The sequence below is a fragment of the Carcharhinus amblyrhynchos genome, chromosome 30 (genome assembly GCF_965287045.1).
Source record: "Carcharhinus amblyrhynchos chromosome 30, sCarAmb.v2.hapA, whole genome shotgun sequence".
NCBI lineage: Eukaryota > Metazoa > Chordata > Chondrichthyes > Carcharhiniformes > Carcharhinidae > Carcharhinus > Carcharhinus amblyrhynchos.
The window spans coordinates 29,101,916-29,119,472 of record NC_137353.1 but is presented as its reverse complement, the minus strand read 5'-3'; the positions used below and the strand labels follow the sequence as shown (position 1 = coordinate 29,119,472).

At 36.6% G+C, this 17,557-nt stretch overlaps 2 protein-coding genes across 5 annotated transcripts in view; one reads left to right on the top strand and one right to left on the bottom strand.

Moving 5' to 3' along the window:
• Nucleotides 1–17,557, bottom strand: part of mtor (mechanistic target of rapamycin kinase) — a 283,244-nt gene that overhangs the window by 146,852 nt on the left and 118,835 nt on the right. The gene's annotated exons all lie outside the window — the stretch shown is intronic.
• Nucleotides 2,013–16,088, top strand: angptl7 (angiopoietin-like 7). The gene is made up of 5 exons (XM_080215026.1): nt 2,013–2,666; nt 9,284–9,384; nt 10,507–10,701; nt 10,895–11,093; nt 11,545–16,088. Exons 1-5 carry the CDS (start codon nt 2,285–2,287, stop codon nt 11,712–11,714), a joined length of 1,047 nt encoding a protein of 348 aa, XP_080071152.1. The 5' UTR covers nt 2,013–2,284; the 3' UTR covers nt 11,715–16,088.

Here is a 17,557-nt window from a genome sequence, read left to right as displayed (position 1 = left end):
GTTGGCCACCTATGGCAAAACAGAAGTTGATTATCAGTAATAAATAACCTGACACCCAAGGAGAAAGTGTCTTGAAATTACTAAAGGTACATAGGATGAAGGAAGGAAGGTGTGCAAAAGTGATGAGGATTTTTATGAGAATTCTCTGGAGCATGGAGAGATTGGAGAGCTTTGAGAGGGCAGGGTCTTGTATCTCTACAAAGACAAATAATTTAGGCATTCTAATTGAACTGAAATTTTCAGATGGATGAGATTGGCTAAGGGAGCAATTGAGACGAGTCAAGAATTGAGGATTTCAAATGCATTATTTAGGGTTTTGGAGGTGGCGGGAGAAATGTGAATAGAAAAAATTAATAATATTCCTGGTTGTGAAACACATGCAAGACGGATGCGAAAAGAAGTTCAATGAAGATGTTCCCTAGCACTATTCTTTCCCCATAATTCTTGCAAGTGCATTATATAACCAGGGATAAAGAGCACTGCATATTATCTCCCCAAGTGTACCTCATCTTCATGAAAAGAGCTACTGATGTTGCCTCTGCCAGTGTAAGAAGATTATCAGTTAAGTTTTGAAAGGGGAGAATGAAAGTTCAGTGTTAATACTCAACTGGAACCATATGCAAGTCGGATGCATTATTGAACTGCAATTTAAGTATGTTAAAGCTGCCTTCAATTTTGTGTTTGTAATGTTACTATAAAGTAGTTTATCTTACTGTCAGAGGAACATGTGAAACGAACCACAAAATAAAAATAAAAATTCAAATCAATTTAAAAACATCATTTTGAACATAAAAGTAAGAAAGTTATGTTTCAATTATACAGGGCATTGAGAGACCGCAAGTTGAATACTGTGTGCAGTTTTGGTCTCCTTATCTAAGGGAGGATATAAAGCATTGGAGGCAGCTTAGAGAAGGTTTACAAGATTGACACTTGAAATGCGCAGGCTGTCTTAGGATGACTGGCTGGGCTTTCTTCCACTGGAGTTCAGAAGGGTGGTGGGGGCGGGGTTGTCACTTGATTGAAAGACGCATGGTCCTGAATGATTTTGACAAGCTGCATGGGGAAAGGATGTTTATTCTTGTGGGTGAGTCCAGAACTAGAGGGCACTGTTTTAAAATTAGGTGTCTCATTTCTAGGACAGAAATGAGAAGAATTTTTTTCTCTTGGCAAGTTGTGAGACTTTGGAATTCTCTGCCTTGGAAGAGTGAAGTTCCAAAGTATTTTTAAGGCAGAGATCAAAGAACATCGAGGGTGGATAGGAATGTGAAACTTGAAACACAAATAGGTCAGTCATGATTTTATTGAATGGTGGAGATGGGTTTGAGGGGCCAAATGGCATCCTTCTGTTCCCATTTTGTATACTTGTATTTTGATTACAAATGAGGGCTACAGGATACATCTGCAGCACATAAGTAACATGTTATGCCTAACCTCAATAAAATGTATATCAGCTGCACAAGTAGAGGTAAGTGAAACAGTCTGTCAGTTTTATATATTTTAATGCAGTTTAAAGTAATGACATCGTGGCATCCTGTCTACACTAACAGGAAAAATTACTGACTTTTGTTATTTTGTGTGGACACTTCTCAAAAAAATTATTCTGACACATATGATAGATTTTATATTTAAAAAACTCATTGAAATCCAATCAAGAGAAATGTGAACCTTTGAGAGTGTTGTACTATTGCAACTTATTCCTGAAGCACTGCTTAATACTTTAACTCATCATAGCATGTATCTATAGGAAAAGGGAAAATAATGCACAAACCTGGTGCTGTCTTCCTCCGCAACCCTGGTAATCTGATATCAGGAAAAGTTGACAGGACTGGGACGTCCTTTGCTGACCAAACCTCAAACAAAAGACATCCTTCTCCCAAAAAAGGCTTCAGCCCACATTCCTGTCAGCACCTGAGGTTAATTGATGGAAAAGGAGGAGCTTGCCATGTGTGCAGTAAATGGGAGGGGCACCTACTACAGATGCATTAGTTATTTAAGATGCTGCGCCTGGGCTGTTTTCAAGACTGCTTACATTTTTGTGAGGAGGACACTGCAAGGATTCTTCAACTTAGCAAGCCTCCATGTTCAGTGGATGAAGTGTGCAAGAGGAACTTACTTTTAACAACATACTTCTAATTATTCTGCACTTCTTAAAAAAACTTTGAAATAGTCTGACCAAGTACTGATAGATCACTAGTTCTGTTAAGGTTCTGAAAAAATAATCCAAAGTAGCAAGAGTTTCAAACTCAAAGGCAGTAGAGTTTTGTACTTTTATTAATTTCAAAAGATGCCAGTCAAGATTTTCCTCTGGCTTCTTTCACTTATTTTGTTGCTCTGCAATGTTCCTCCAGCTTGCAGCAGGGTTCAAAAAGCACCTCGGAGAAGGGGAATTGCAGGAGGAGTGAACATTCAGAAGCTCATCACCTGCTGTGATGAACTGAAAGAGCTGAAGATCCAGGTGGCCAACCTGACCAGCCTTCTCACTGAGCTCAGTAGGAAACAGGAGACTGACTGGATAAACGTTGTCATGCAGATGATGGAAGTGGAAAATGGCTATCGGCAGATTGAATCTCGCATTACAGAGGCTGAAGGAAAATACTCTGAAGTGAACAATCGGATAGATATTATTCAGCTTCAGGCAGCCCAGACGGTTACACAGACATCAATAGGTAAGGGCAAATTATTCTGGGAAGGGAGGAATGGGAAGAAAGATGTTATGACAAATACATTTCATAACATTAGGTATTGTGTGCCTAAACAGAGGCAATCATTAGCATTTAAGTGCAAGTTTTAAAAAGTGATTCATCATTTGCAAAGGTATTAAGAGCCAATCGATTTGAATACAATTGTATTTTTTAGCTAAATAAAGTTAAGCAGAAAGATAAAACTTCACATTACTATTTCAGTATTATGATGAAACAGTTCACAATGATCAATTATGAACAACAACTTGCATTTATGGACCCACACTAACATACTAAAACATTCCACTGGACTTCACAGGAACATTACCTGACAAAGTTTGACAAATGAAAGCCAAATTTCTGCTTAATAAAACACAGCTGTATAATCTGGTCTGGGTATTCCCAATTTTCTTGAGCGAGATCCCATTCAAACTCATAAATAATCTGGAAAACTCTCAATTATGTGGAAAATGGTTGGAAAAAAAAAATCGGGCATTATATTTGAACTGAAAATCACAATCGCCCTTCTCCAAAAAGTCAGTGCCTCTGAACCCACTCACCCCAATGAAGTTTTGGTAAAACTTTAAAAATGCTTCTGTGGATATTAAGGTCAATTTCATTTTTTCTTCATTTTAATTATCTGATTATCATGTAACATTCAACTACATTTCCTTCTACAAACGTCAAGTGAACTGGGGAAAAGAATATTTTTTAATGAACTTTCTGATTTGTTAAAGAAATTAGCATGTTATTTTTAACAGACCAGTATATAAAACAAAAATCAGGCTGTTTCTTCAGACTTTTGTTCATAAAATCACAATATAATTAAGCCAACACTAAGTGCATGAAGTGGAGCTGCTCAAAATAATTGTAGAAAAGTGGTACAGAAGGTTGATTAATTTGATTTACCCAAATCCTATAATGTTCAAACTACATTGTTTCAGCACAAAATATCTCTGCCAATCCGAACAGACAGCAGCATATCAGAAATTACATAAAAATTTTGTATAATCACATTTGTTTTATTTCAAAATCACAAGACCTTTTTGATCAACTGCAATGCTTGAAAAGCAGAAGTGGGGGGAGGGGTCAGATATGATGGGATCTTAGTGCATTTAACAAAATATTGTAACTGCTGAACCAAGATTGTACTGGAGATGTATTTTCCATTCACTCACTAGGGATTCCTCAAGGCAGAGTATATTCTCAAGACTTTAGCTTTGACAGGTCATTGTGAAACTATAAACTGTTGTGAACCTAGGTGGTGTGCTCTCTCTGCCTCCAGTCTCAAAACAGGAATCCATGCTTGCTAGCTCTTGCCCGATACAGCTGCAGGTTTGACTGATTACTTGCAGCTCACATTTGTATCACGTAGCTGGAGTCCATGGAAAGAACACTCACATTCCATCCAGAGAGTCTGAGTGCATGTTTCACATGATTCTATCAGACACCTAGTCAAATCAGACAAGAAACCTCAGCAGTCTTAAATTCTCACCTGCTGGTGAAGCAGACCACATGGCATACCTTTGCTATTCAGTCATAATCAGCAACCATGCATGAGAGGGTCCTACTTTTCACATTAACTAAATTCAACATCAGTGAGAGAGAGAATCAGTGAGGTACTCTTACTATTTGTTAAAAATTTTGATTCAATTTTGGGTTAATAAATCCAGCACGCTGTACTCCTTTTACATACAACAGTGGGAATCTGTTTCTATTGATACACTGAACTCTGCTGTGAAATATGGAGGCCCAGAGTTCAAATATGAATCCCATCCATTTTGCCCACTAAAATCAACATCCTTAACCCAGCAACCTTTACAAATCCACAGAAGTTTATGTTGCTGTTGGCTCCTTAAGTGTTAGATTGTTTGCACTGTTTCGTCCTGCCATGGATGAAAAGGATGAAAAATCCAACCTTCTGCAATACGTATAGTATCAGCTCGGGCCAGTAGTAGTGCTCTTGCCTCAGTCAGAAAGTTGTAGGTTCAAACGCAACTCCAAGATGGGGCTGACACATTCATGTAGTACCGCACAACTGCATTTTCAACAGTGTCATCTATCAAGTGAAATGTTAGAGCAAGGTCCAGTCCATCTGTTCAGGCAGATGCAAAAGGTCCCATGGTAGTTCTTCCAAAGTAAGAAGTTGTCTATTGTACTAGCCAACGTTTTCCCTTAACCAATACCATTGAAATGGATTAGTCATTCATCCCATTGTTGGACGTGATACATTGCAGTATGGGAAACAACAGCTGCATTGCTCCAAATAAGTGATTAATTTCAAGAATAACTAAATAGTAACAACCTCAAGTTTAATCTTAAAATCATTCCATCAATCTAACACACAATCTGATTTTACTGTTCAAGCTTTGGCAAATTTAAAAAATGGCACAAATAATTGATAGAGGTATATTCCTCCCCATTGGTGCCTTATTCAACCAGCAGCCCTCTACAATAATTTAGGCAAAATGCATGGAAAACAGACTAATATATATATATTACTTTTTTTCCAGTTGTTTTGATATTTCTGGAACTTAGACACAGTTTGCTATATTGAGCAAAGCCTGCTGAAATTTGGAAATGTTTGCCATTTCTCAGATATGAAATATTCTTGCCCAGAGTAAAGATGTCCTTGGGGAGGTAGGTGGACTACTAGATGTATGATGTTTGCAACACTAATGAGGTGTTAAATAGCTTGTTCAGTTATTGTAAACCTATCAGTCAGCAATAACTTTTTTTAACATCCAAGACATTCAAGCATTTTAGTGCCATCAGGGTGAAATACGAATACAGACTTCACAGTTGACAGAGCACACTGATTTACAACGTAATGGTGTAGAGATATGTTCAACAGATGAAGAATCTTCTAAATTTTAAAAAGGAAAGACATTTTAAAAGTGTAACCATTATAAATTTATACATCAAATTTAGCAAATCATAACATCTGATAGATATATGCTATGGATGGCAGAAACCTGCAGTTACAAAATAATTCTATTAAAGGGAATGAAAACTTATTTCACTGAAGTCAGGGACAGGCTCATTGGTGACCAGATTGACGAGTCTGATACAGGTCTTCCTATCTAGATTCACTCATGAAGTATGGTCACTTGATGAGGGCATGGAAAGGTGCTCATCACCTCTGGATTCTTAATCAGCAGGAGTCGGGCTTCACTGGAAGATGAAATAAACAAAAGATAAAGAATCCTAAAAAGATAACTATTTAAGGATGGGAAAAAATGGGACTATTGCATTGGCCTTTAGAAGGAGTAGAATGTCATATTACAGTCGTCAAGTTTCAGTCAATGTAGGTTTACAGTATTTAAACTGGTCAATACATTGGTTAAATATGTTCTATTGGTTCATACATCTTAAGCTTTTTTTAATGCACATGGAAGAAATTGTGAATGTTTCAAAAGGCAGAAAGAGCTAGCTCCCCACAAGACCTAGACAGTTTTCATTAAGGCGCAATCAAGTTGTCTAAATGAATCAGTGCAGCATTTGTTAAATCATATGACTCCAGACTAACCATAATATGTAATAATCCATGCAGACTGCCACTAGAAGTATCCAACTGCTGATTCAACTTAGCAAGTTCTCAAAGTTCTATTGTCTTACATTGAAAAAGCTAAGTTTTTTTTGGGGAAAAAAAAACAAACTAGATCTTTATTCTCCAAGATTAAACTCGAGACATTTCCAAAACGTAATACACTAAATTCCACTTTTTATTGAAACACATCAGCTTCAGATTAGAATCAATGCTGCCTCTCTGGTGAGCCATGAGCAGAGTATTCCAGCTACCAAGCAAGCAAAATGTCAGCTATGCAAGTTCATACATGGTAGCACAGTTCAGTTGCCACTGAACCAAGACTATCTTATACAAGCCAGACGCTTTAGTTCCTTTCGACTACATTTATCATATGAAAATGCAAGAAAAGACTGCTCAAGTTCAAAACAAAAGGGCAGGTTTGATTCAGGAGCTTTTTCAGCAGGATAGTGATTAGAAGCAGGAACTTTAGCTATGTTCATCATCCCTAACCCAGGAGTTCCAACCCCAACTCCAGCAGCCCAATTGACCTCCAAGTTCACATCAGCTATTTCAACCTGGGCAATAATCGTAACTAAATTAAGTTGGTTAATAATTAGTGTCAAGAACCTGCCTGGGCCAGAATAGTGTTATTTTGGTCATTTGAATATTGAAAGCTTACCTTGTTGTGTTTTTTTTCTTTTTGGGTTTCCAATAGTATTACTGGACCAACTCTAAGAGTGAAATTTTCCTGTCCCGCCCACCACAGGAATTGTAGAGGGTGGGATGCGGATCATGAAAGGTCTGTTGATGTTCCGGTCTTGGGGAGAGTGCCCCTGGAAAATCCCACCCTAGGACTTGATCTGTGCTTTAAATAAAAGCAAGATTCTGGATATCCAGCATGCCACAATTTTGTTCACTGAGTCACTCTTTTGGGAACTATTCAAATAAACAGTAATTTGCAGAAACCATTGATTTACCTGCATCTCCGCATTGCTGAGCTCAGGAATGCACTCACCTGGTGCAATACTATTCCATAAACCCATAAGATATAGGAGCAGAATCAGGCTAGTCGGCCCATCCAGTCTGCTCCGCTGATATTTTTCTCATCTCCATTCTCCTGTCTTTTTCCCATAACCTATGATCCCCTTATTAACCAACAACCTATCCATCTCTGTCTTAAAAATACTCAATGACCTCGCATCCACAGCCTTCTGCAGCAAAGAGTTCCACAGATTCACCGCTCTCTGGCTGAAGAAATTCCTCCTCATCTCTGTTTTAAAGGATCATCCCTTCAGCCTGAGGTTGTGCCCTCTGGTTCTAGATTTTCCTACCAGCGAAAACATCCTCTCCACATCCACTCTACCCAGGCCTCGTAGTAGCCTGTAAGTTTCAATAAAATCCCCCCTCATCCTTCTGAACTCCAATGAGTACAGACCCAGAGTCCTCAACCATTCCTCATTCCTCAACCCATTCTTGAAAAGTCACTTTCAACAAAGTTAGAACCATGAAAATTTCTATCCTCTATAACTTCACTTTAGAAGGCATCAACTTACCATATGCTGTTGGTAACTTAGCTCTCTCAATCTTCACAAAATTGAATTTAAAATTGGCTGTAATCTTGGCATTGCTGAGCTCACAAACCAACTCACCTAGTGCAATACACAATTACCCAAACCCGTTCTTGAAAATTCACTTTCAACAGTGTCACAGCCATGAGAATTTGTATCCTCTACCACTATTATAATAAGTATCAATTCATCATATACTATTGATAACTTAGCTCTCACAATCTTCACAAAATTGAACTTAAAATTGGCAGCAATCTTTAAATGCTTTGGTTATATCAAAAATCATTTGTCAACAGAAATTAAAATTGGTTTATTAGAAGTGCTTACATGTGACTTTACTTGAGTTTGCACTGTTTTCACATCTGAAAAAGGCAAGTGTTTTGCTGATAACTGAGGCTCGCCTGGACTGCCACAGTTCCTGAACTCAAAAGATAACTCATTTGCTGTAGTAACTAAATAAAAGCTATAAATTGGCATGGTTGAACAGGCTCCATCAACAATCAGATATATTCACTGGCTTCTTTTGTTTTGAAAACAGAAAATGCTATTTCATTTAAGTTACTCAAATTTGATCAAAACTATGTTTCTTCAAATGTAAACATCTAGGAAAACGTTTTTTCTAACTCAAAACAGCAGCAAACAGGAAATGCAGGGAAAGAGTGGCAGGGGGTGTGTCAAGTATGCTGAATAAAGAGTAAGTTATGGACCTAAATCAGAAGAGACAAGGTGAGCATATAGTTTATATTTAATGAATACAGAAAGTGGTGAATATATGGATCAAATTGTCCTTGGGTGGACTGTAAAGATTGCTAGTATCCAAGAGGGAACAATCTTGCAGAGAATGAGGTCAGGAGCTATGAGAGACTCTTAAGCTTTGGGACTCACTAGATGGTCCACAATATGCAGTCCATATGGGGAAAGTGGAAGAAAGTTAAACAAAACCTAAATAGGCAGCTCAATTCCGAAAGATTGAAACAAAATGCACTTCAGGATAACAATGCCAACTTACTGGTATAAAATTTACATGGGAACATTATAAAGAATATTTCAAAGTGAGTTGAATATATGTTGGATTTGTTAAGACTTCCACGGCTAATAAATCATAAAGATCTAAAAACCAGCATGATAAAAATTCTTAACACATTTCAATGCTTTCTTAGTGGTGTGAAGTATGTAGCTATTTTCACAGGCATTGGCAAAGAAGGGAATAAATGGAATTTTCCTGCTCGAGTGAGTACCAAACATCAATGTAGATTTCAATCACTATTCTAATTTGGAAAAGAATCTCAGTGCCGAAAATAATATTTATGAATATTACAAGAAAGAAGTCCATTATTCAGTAATGTTCATTTTTGCTGTAGCTACAGTGTGATAATGGTTTGACTTAAAACTCAAGGATTTTGAAATAGTTGAACCATAGAAGTGTGACAGCACATGAAAAAAGCCATTCAGCTCATCATGTCTGCACTGCTGCAGTAATGCAATATTTAATTCTTTGTTTGCAGATGCCACTTATGACTGCACATCACTGTACCGGAAGAACTATCGAATATCTGGTGTGTACAAGCTGCCTGCAGATGAGTTCCTGGGAACTCCAGAACTGGAGGTGATGCTATTTGAAATAAATTTCCTTTATTTTTGTTATTTTTTGAACGTACTCTAACTAGCACCAAAATTTAAACTGGTGGACTGTAGTACACAAAACACCTGTTATTTATCATTTGTGACTGTGTCACCTTGGTGTGTGAACTGTTCAGTGATGACTAAAATATCACCTCCTTATTTAGCTATCACCTCGACAAAACAGTGAATTTGGCCTTAATTTTCATGGTTTTTACTGGAGTTGTTAAAATGTACTGCCACTGTTTCAGAATCCCTGAGTTTTAAATCCAAGCATTGCTGTAGTTGCATATGAACAACAACAGAGCCTGCTCTTTTTTGTCATTAATATCCTATTCTACTTTGAGAGCTCTTTCTTCAAGTTAAAACAGAACCTGCATCAGCTTTATCAGCAGTTGAAATCCATGTTAGTTTATGATATTCAACACCAAGTGGGAAACTTCCATTCATTCTCTTTTCTGCCACTTAAATAAGACTGCAAAGCTGAGACACTCCACAACAGAGAGAATGCACTGAAGTTAAAAAAAAAAATCGCTTTGGCGGTTTTTTTTAATCCAACTGATCCAAATCAGTCAAATTAACTTATTTTTAAATAAACATAAAACACAAGATACTGGAAATATACAGTTAGTCAGCATCTGTAAAGAGAACATTCAAGTTAATATTGTAATTTTGGATTACATTTGAAACATTACCATCTCATCTTATTTTTAACAAAGGATGAGTTTTTTCAGCATTTTGTTTTTATTTCCAGCATTTGTAGTTGATTCTTCATTTATATTTTTGCTGAAAATGTGCTCTGACGGGACTAAGGAACGAATAGAGCAATAGAGGATGATAAATTTTAAACTACTTTGTTCCTCAGTTACAAATGTGCAATCGTAATTCACTGTGTATTGGTAGGATTTACCTAGTAGGAAATTCAAATCAAAATTCTCATGCATCAACACGATTTGAGATTGCAACATCATTACAAGTAAACTGACCTCAGCTTAGACTCGTGAATGAGGTCCTGAATCTTACTATCATAGAATGAAAAGCTAGTTAAATACTTTGGCATTCAAACTATTCTGCATGCCTTGTTGAATAATTATTTGAACTGTTACAGGTGTACTGTGACATGGAAACTGGAGGTGGTGGCTGGACCGTTATACAACGTCGCAAAGCTGGCCTAAGCTCTTTCAATCGTGACTGGAAACATTACAAGCGAGGATTTGGCAACATCCGTGGGGACTTCTGGTTGGGAAACGAACACATTTTTCGATTAACTAGGCAGCCAAGTATACTCAGGGTAGACATGGAGGTAACTTATTAGAATTCTAATTTATATATTTTACAAGTTATGATTTTTATTTGCAATGAAACATTTAATGAATGGAATTTGAAACATAAAGACAAGTTAAGATCTTTTAAAAATTTAAGGTGCAAACTCAATGCAAATTAATGCTGGTAACAATATATAATCAATGTCAGTGAACTGTTTAACATCTTAACAGGACTGGGAAGGTCATGCTCGTTATGCAGAATACAACTACTTTTCAATAAGCAACGAATTGAATAGTTACAAATTAATCATTGGAAATTACAACGGAACAGCTGGACGGGACTCACTCAGATACCACAACAACACTGCCTTCAGCACAAAGGACAAAGACAATGACAAGTGCGTGGACGACTGTGCGCATTTCCGCAAAGGTAAGAGCTGATAGGTAAACAAAAAAAAAATGTTTTGTTCACTGGATCAGTCAGGCACTTTCAACTAGCAATAGTTGAAATGCCATAATGTTACATTACTTAAGGCAACCCTTAAGTTTTCACAAAATCTGCAGATAATTCATTACATTGGACATGTGTGACTAAGAACACACACACACACCTCTGATAGTGATGTTCAATAAAAACTGAAAATATATTGCAGAATTTAGCCATATTTAGTAGATACTGTGAATACATTACAAAGAAAAAAATGACACTATAAAAAAATGCACTGGATGAGAAAAGATCACACCAAGTTTGAAAAATACAATATTACCCATCAGTTTCTTGAATCACTTGTACTATCTTTCTCTACTGCCTCACCAGTCTTTAATCCCCAAGAAATAATATGCACAATTTATACAATAATTCATTATCCTTTTGATTGCAGGTGGCTACTGGTACAACTGCTGCACAGATTCCAATCTGAATGGAGTTTACTATCGACAAGGGCAGCATACCCAAAATTCTGATGGCATCACATGGTATGGCTGGCATGGCTCAAGTTACTCACTGAGAAAAGTCGAAATGAAGATTCGTCCACAAAGCTTCAAGCCTTGAGCATGATCTTAACAGTTATTACTGCATTTTCTTACAACAGAATTGTGAATCGAAGAACTTTTTGATGCAAAACTTTGGGAAGCTCCTTTCTTATGCTTTTGTCTCTCTGCTAACCACTTACACAATTATTCATCTCAAAATAACATTGGACATTATAAAATTCAGTGAAAAATACTAGCCACACTGACAGGTTTCTAAAATGTATACAAAGAAATCAATAAGTACATTTTTAAAAATAGTATGGCAGAAATGTCATTGTGATCCTCAATTGAATTAAATGAAAGTTAAATTTACAGTCTGAAAAATGCAAATAAGAATTAGAGAGTCCAAAGAGATTAGCAGTCAAAGTTATTGTCGTACTTTGTCCATAGTACAAAGCAACAAAAGGTGCAAAAATATAACTTGCCTGTCCCTTAACACAAAAATGTAAGGAAACATGTTAGCTGCCAATTTTTCTCACTTGTGAATCAGTCGCTTATGAGGAAAATACTTTTCCTCACTAGTACCACAGGTCTTTAACATCATTCAGATTTCTTAGACAGCAAGGCTGAAGTGCCAGAACTTGATGGAACATTTCACTTATTGTTGAGTGTTTTATAAATGCAAGTTGCTATTATTTGATGAGAACCATCAGATATTTTCATTCCATTGTTTCTTGCATCAAGCTTGGGGCGGATGAGTGAGTTATTTTTAGAGTTCCAATCACAGATACGTTTATTTAATGTTTTCCTTAAATGAGTTACATAGGACAAAAGGAATTCAGTTTCTAAAACATTTGAATTTTCCTCGAAAGTGGATTTGAGATGGAAAACTTGGCCTTCATCTCATGGGGTGGTTTATCGTCTTCAAACCAGGCTGCAGTTGTTTCTATGAGATAAGGTAGAAATACCCTGTTTGAACATATTTGTTGGCTTTACTTGATAATTCCTGTCATAACTCCTATCACTGTATTTCTTCTCAATGTCAAGATTTGAACCCAGTTAGACGGATAACATATTTTATTTAATTAAAAGTGCATACTGAGGTTCACATCCAGAATATCTGTAGCACCAAAATGCCAGTAAATTCACTACATTAAGAGAATGTTGAGTTTTGTAAAGGTTCTTGTATTATGGCAATGGACAGGTGAAGTTCAGTCAAAATATACCTACATATACTAAAGGAAGCCCAAATTTAGTGGACCATGACATTAACATAGCCTAGTTTAGACCCAAGCAAGATCTCAAGGCAGTAACTGCAGACTTATAATATGGACTCTTCTTCAGCCTGAGCGTCTTTTGCCTACTGTTAGACAACAACACACAGAAGGCTGCAGACACAAAAATCCAGAGTTCCTAAAACGAAGTTACGACAGTGCCCTGTATGGCACTTTCCTTTTTTCTCCCCCCACCAAACCCCAGTTTAAAAGAGTGGTTGTGATACTTAGGGTGCCACTAGAATTGCGTATCCCTTAGAATTAACTGCTGGAAATTGTCGTAAGACTGGGAACACTACTTATTGTATTTGATATTTCAGGCTGTTGTTTCTACAGAGTGGATATTTGCCAAAGAAAAAGGTCTAGAAAACACAGCCCTTTGTCAAAATTCAAAACTTCTTCGGATGTGTGTACGCGTGTAAAGGTAACATGTCCAATAAAAAAATCCTCATGAATTCAGCACTCGTGTATATTCCATAACTTCTAAATTGCTATATTGCCAACTATCCTTTCATGTACTGCAATTAGAACTGTCAGTGAGCTGTCGGTTTTCCTGGGGCAGTGTCAGCTTTGTTGGAAGTTGGTGGTCAACTTTTGTTTATCTTCTAGTTTAGCCTGCATTTACATGCACAAGGAAGATGCATGTGAACTTGTATCTTTCTCAGTGTTTTGATAAAACTGGTCCATCAGTTGCAAAAAGAGCACTGAATTAGGAAATGGTCATTTATGATTGATACATCACAAGGTAATTCAGCTCTTCATTCTTAATTTAAGATAGGATTTGATTAACTGATCAACAACTGGTTATCATTGTAAAGGTTGGAGAGAAATAATTTATTTTATACTGTTATTAAACTAGCTCTCAGCTAGACTGTAAACTGCAGTTTAGTACAAATTAACAAGGATTTGTTGTGTTTTATTGGCAAAATTTGAGAAATTAACAGCTAAACATTCTGAACTTTAAATAATACACAATTAAAGATAATTCCACATTATTTAAGTTCATTTTCTAATATTGAATATTATCAACATATTTAAACATATTTTAAAACCCATAATGGAGATTAAGCACTTACAAGAAAACCTCATTAAGTTTGCTTCATAATTATATATTGAGATTACTTGTATTAAATGTGGACCCCAAATACCTTAGATCTATTGTGCAAACAGTTATAAATTAACTTCATTTTATTTGATCTGTTGAATTCCAGCAATGCTGGCACACTGCAGCGGGGCACACCAAAGTACTGCTTATTTGCAGGCTTAGGTTATTATATGGATGGCAACCTTTACAAAAAAGAACACAAAAGACTATCACATTAAATTGCTTGAAAATGTATCACTTTTAAAAGGGAAAATAACAGACTGATGCTGTAGGTATTTCTGAAAGTAATATCTTATTAAATGAGTTTACCACTTAACTGTATCAAATTCCCTCTGACAGCAGAGATTGGAATGATGACAAACTTTTCAAAAAAATACACCCTTTCAAAACCTCTAATTAGAAACAAGGTCCTGGAACACGCTCAATTTTACTGCAGACATTTAAATCATACTAATGCTATTTTAAGTGAGACCCAGTGCATTTGTTCATTCTACCAGACAGAAGGATTCATTTCTCCTCATTGTCAAGAAGACTTTAAACATTCTGCAAAAAAATTCCAAAAGCTCTCAACTTACATTATTTTTCTTAAGCGATTGGAGAGGGAGGAGGAGTAACAAACTGACAGAAAACTGAAAAGGCTCGTATGCAACTACTACACGTAGGTCTAGCAGCCCTATGGGAGTTGAGCAGTAAAGTGAAATTAGCCATTTTTTCACTATTTAAAAATTACAACAAAATCTGATGCAACATTTCAAATGAAATTCATCTGGCTATCCAGCAAAGTTGACAATTAAAAAATCTTATACCTTGAACAGTTTCCTGAATCCCAAATACATAATCCACTTGATAAAGTATACTTTTGGGGCTGAGGTAGTTGCAGGCAACACGCGATGCATCCTTTGACTGCAGATGTTACTTTAAAAATAAATCTATTTTTGGTTCACATTATCTGCAGTATATAAAAATTACCAGTAGATTTTCTTGTTATGTCATAAAATTATATGTATATGATTAATTCACCAAAGAATGGAGCAGTGAAACAGTATTGAGAATTTTCAAGATCCTATGGCAGACTATTGCATAGATAACTCAAGGCATCTGATACACAATGCCAAGACTTATACTTGAAAATAATGACCAAGTAGGTGAGGTACAGGGGAGGTCACCAACACAGAACAGGATTCACAAAATTAATCAACAATCTTGGGATGGGGGGAGGGGGGAAATTTTTAAAAAAATAATAAAGCTGTTTTTTTCTAAGAAAATGACTATTAAATAAGCTAAGATTTAGTTTTTTTAAGGATATGTATCACGCCTTTAATAATATTCCTAGCTCATGGTATGCATCACAAGTTATAAAGCTGTGGCTAATGCATATCATGATGAATTACTTTGGTTAAGGAAAATGGAATCACTTACGAAATATTCTCAGTCACTTTGTTTCTAATTACACAATTTACGAATGGCTGCAAATGAAAAGTAGATCGATTGCAAATGTATAATTCTTAAGATTCTTCCAAGAAAACGTCTACACAGAATCTTTACTCTTCAGCTCGGTTTGCCGAATGTTTTGATAAAACAATTCATATTTAGCAATTTGCTTCCTTGTGCGAGCTATTTACCTACAATTTGCTGCAAACTGATAGTATGAGTGTTTCTAGACGATACTGTCATTATTAGCCAGTTCATATGGATTAATTTTCTTAAATACTCATCATTTTGTGACCATGTACTTCTATTTGCTTTCAAGAAAGTGAAGTTTATAGTGAGAAACAGTTGTGAAGTTATATACAACACATTCTGTTTAAACGAACAGGAATTTATTTGAGGCTTTCCACCTTATTGTATTGTGTGTAAAAAATGTACAACGTGCAATGGCAATATCATTTTCAATTACTAATGCAGTAATACACAACTTAATTTTATGTACAATCATTGTCTACCTTTGATTTAGAACAAGTTTCTTCTTTTGGACAAAGCATGCTTCAAAGAATTTCTTTTTTGTTTCTGCTAAGAACGGTACGTAACTCCATGCTTTAGTATGATTTTTGCAGTTTTTAAATAAAACATTAAGTATTTTATGAACAAATAAGAGGAGACTGGCTTTCTGTATGAGTGATGGGTAGCCTAGAGGTAAAGAAGACAGGAAGATCAAATGTCTGCACAAAGCTAAAAGCTGTTGTAATGTATTTTCTTGCTCCTTCACTCAGTGCATGGTTGAAGGCCTCACAGATGGATTTCGATTAGAAACTACTGCTTTGATATGAACCTACCCCATTTAAAATTGATGCTTTCAACACATAACCAATATAAATTCGCTACACTATCACGAAGAACATGACCACTGGTAAAATATCAACTAGTTGGCATTCACTCTACTAATGCAAGCCATGGAAGTCAGTAAGTCAGATCTAGTTCTTAGGCGTTGCTAATCTCCGTCCAGAACAATATCACAAAAAGAATCAGTGCAATGGCGTTGCAAAAAAAATTCCAGTGTCAAACAAGCAAGAAAATGGGACAGAATCACACCGGGTTTTTCAGCAAGCTGCGACTCGCAATCTTGTGGCACTCAGTACAAAAGAGCAAGGATGCGAGATCTCCTGCCACCACCACCTTCCCCACCACTGCAGATTGCTGCCTGTGCTGGTCTCCCACCTCTGCCGATTACCCCTCATCCGCAGTTTCAATAGCCTCTGATCCCCCTGGCAAGTCCATCACATCCAGTCTCTGCTGATGGAGACCAACTGTGATTCTCTGGCAAGGGGGTTAATGCAAGTGAGCCTGGGCGATAGCATCCAGGACTTATCGGGGAGGTGAGAAATCAGACGTGAACCTGATTTTTCGCCTCTCACCTGACTTTACCACCTCGCCTCACTAAACAACAGGCAGTATGAGGTTGTAGGATCGCACCCAAGTTTTTAGATGAAAAATTCTGAAACCCAAGGAGATATTATATTGTGGAGAACATGAGCAACTTTATTCTGAAAGCATCACCATGACAAAAGATCTGTTGCAAAATTAGGAGCATAGTACCAAAGGCAATTTCCACATGGCTAAAGCTCATATGATGACCAACACTGAGTGACAGGCATTTTGGACTAAACAGCTTCTTTCCGGTTTGAAATTTCAATGAAGCAATGGTCTTACAAAGTTACAAAAATTGTCTCTAAAATTAGACTGAACCTGAACATGCAATTGCATCCAGACAAGCAAGAATCAATTTCATGCTTGCATATATTCTCCTTTCCAGATCTCATTTTTTTCCCCAGAAAGACCAAACTGAACTTAGCAGAATTGTGACATTTCACTGGGAGTAGAAATTACCACATTGTCATCCTGACATTCTAGCAAATGATATTAACATAGAACACTACAGCACAAACAGGCCCTTCAGCCCACAAGTTGCGCCGATCATATCTCTACCTACCAGGCCTATCTATCACCCTCAATCCCATTACGACATTAAATGATATTAATGTTACCTTAATCTTCAAAGAAATTCTCAATGAAGATGATGTTGCCAATTACTTCATATAATTCAAA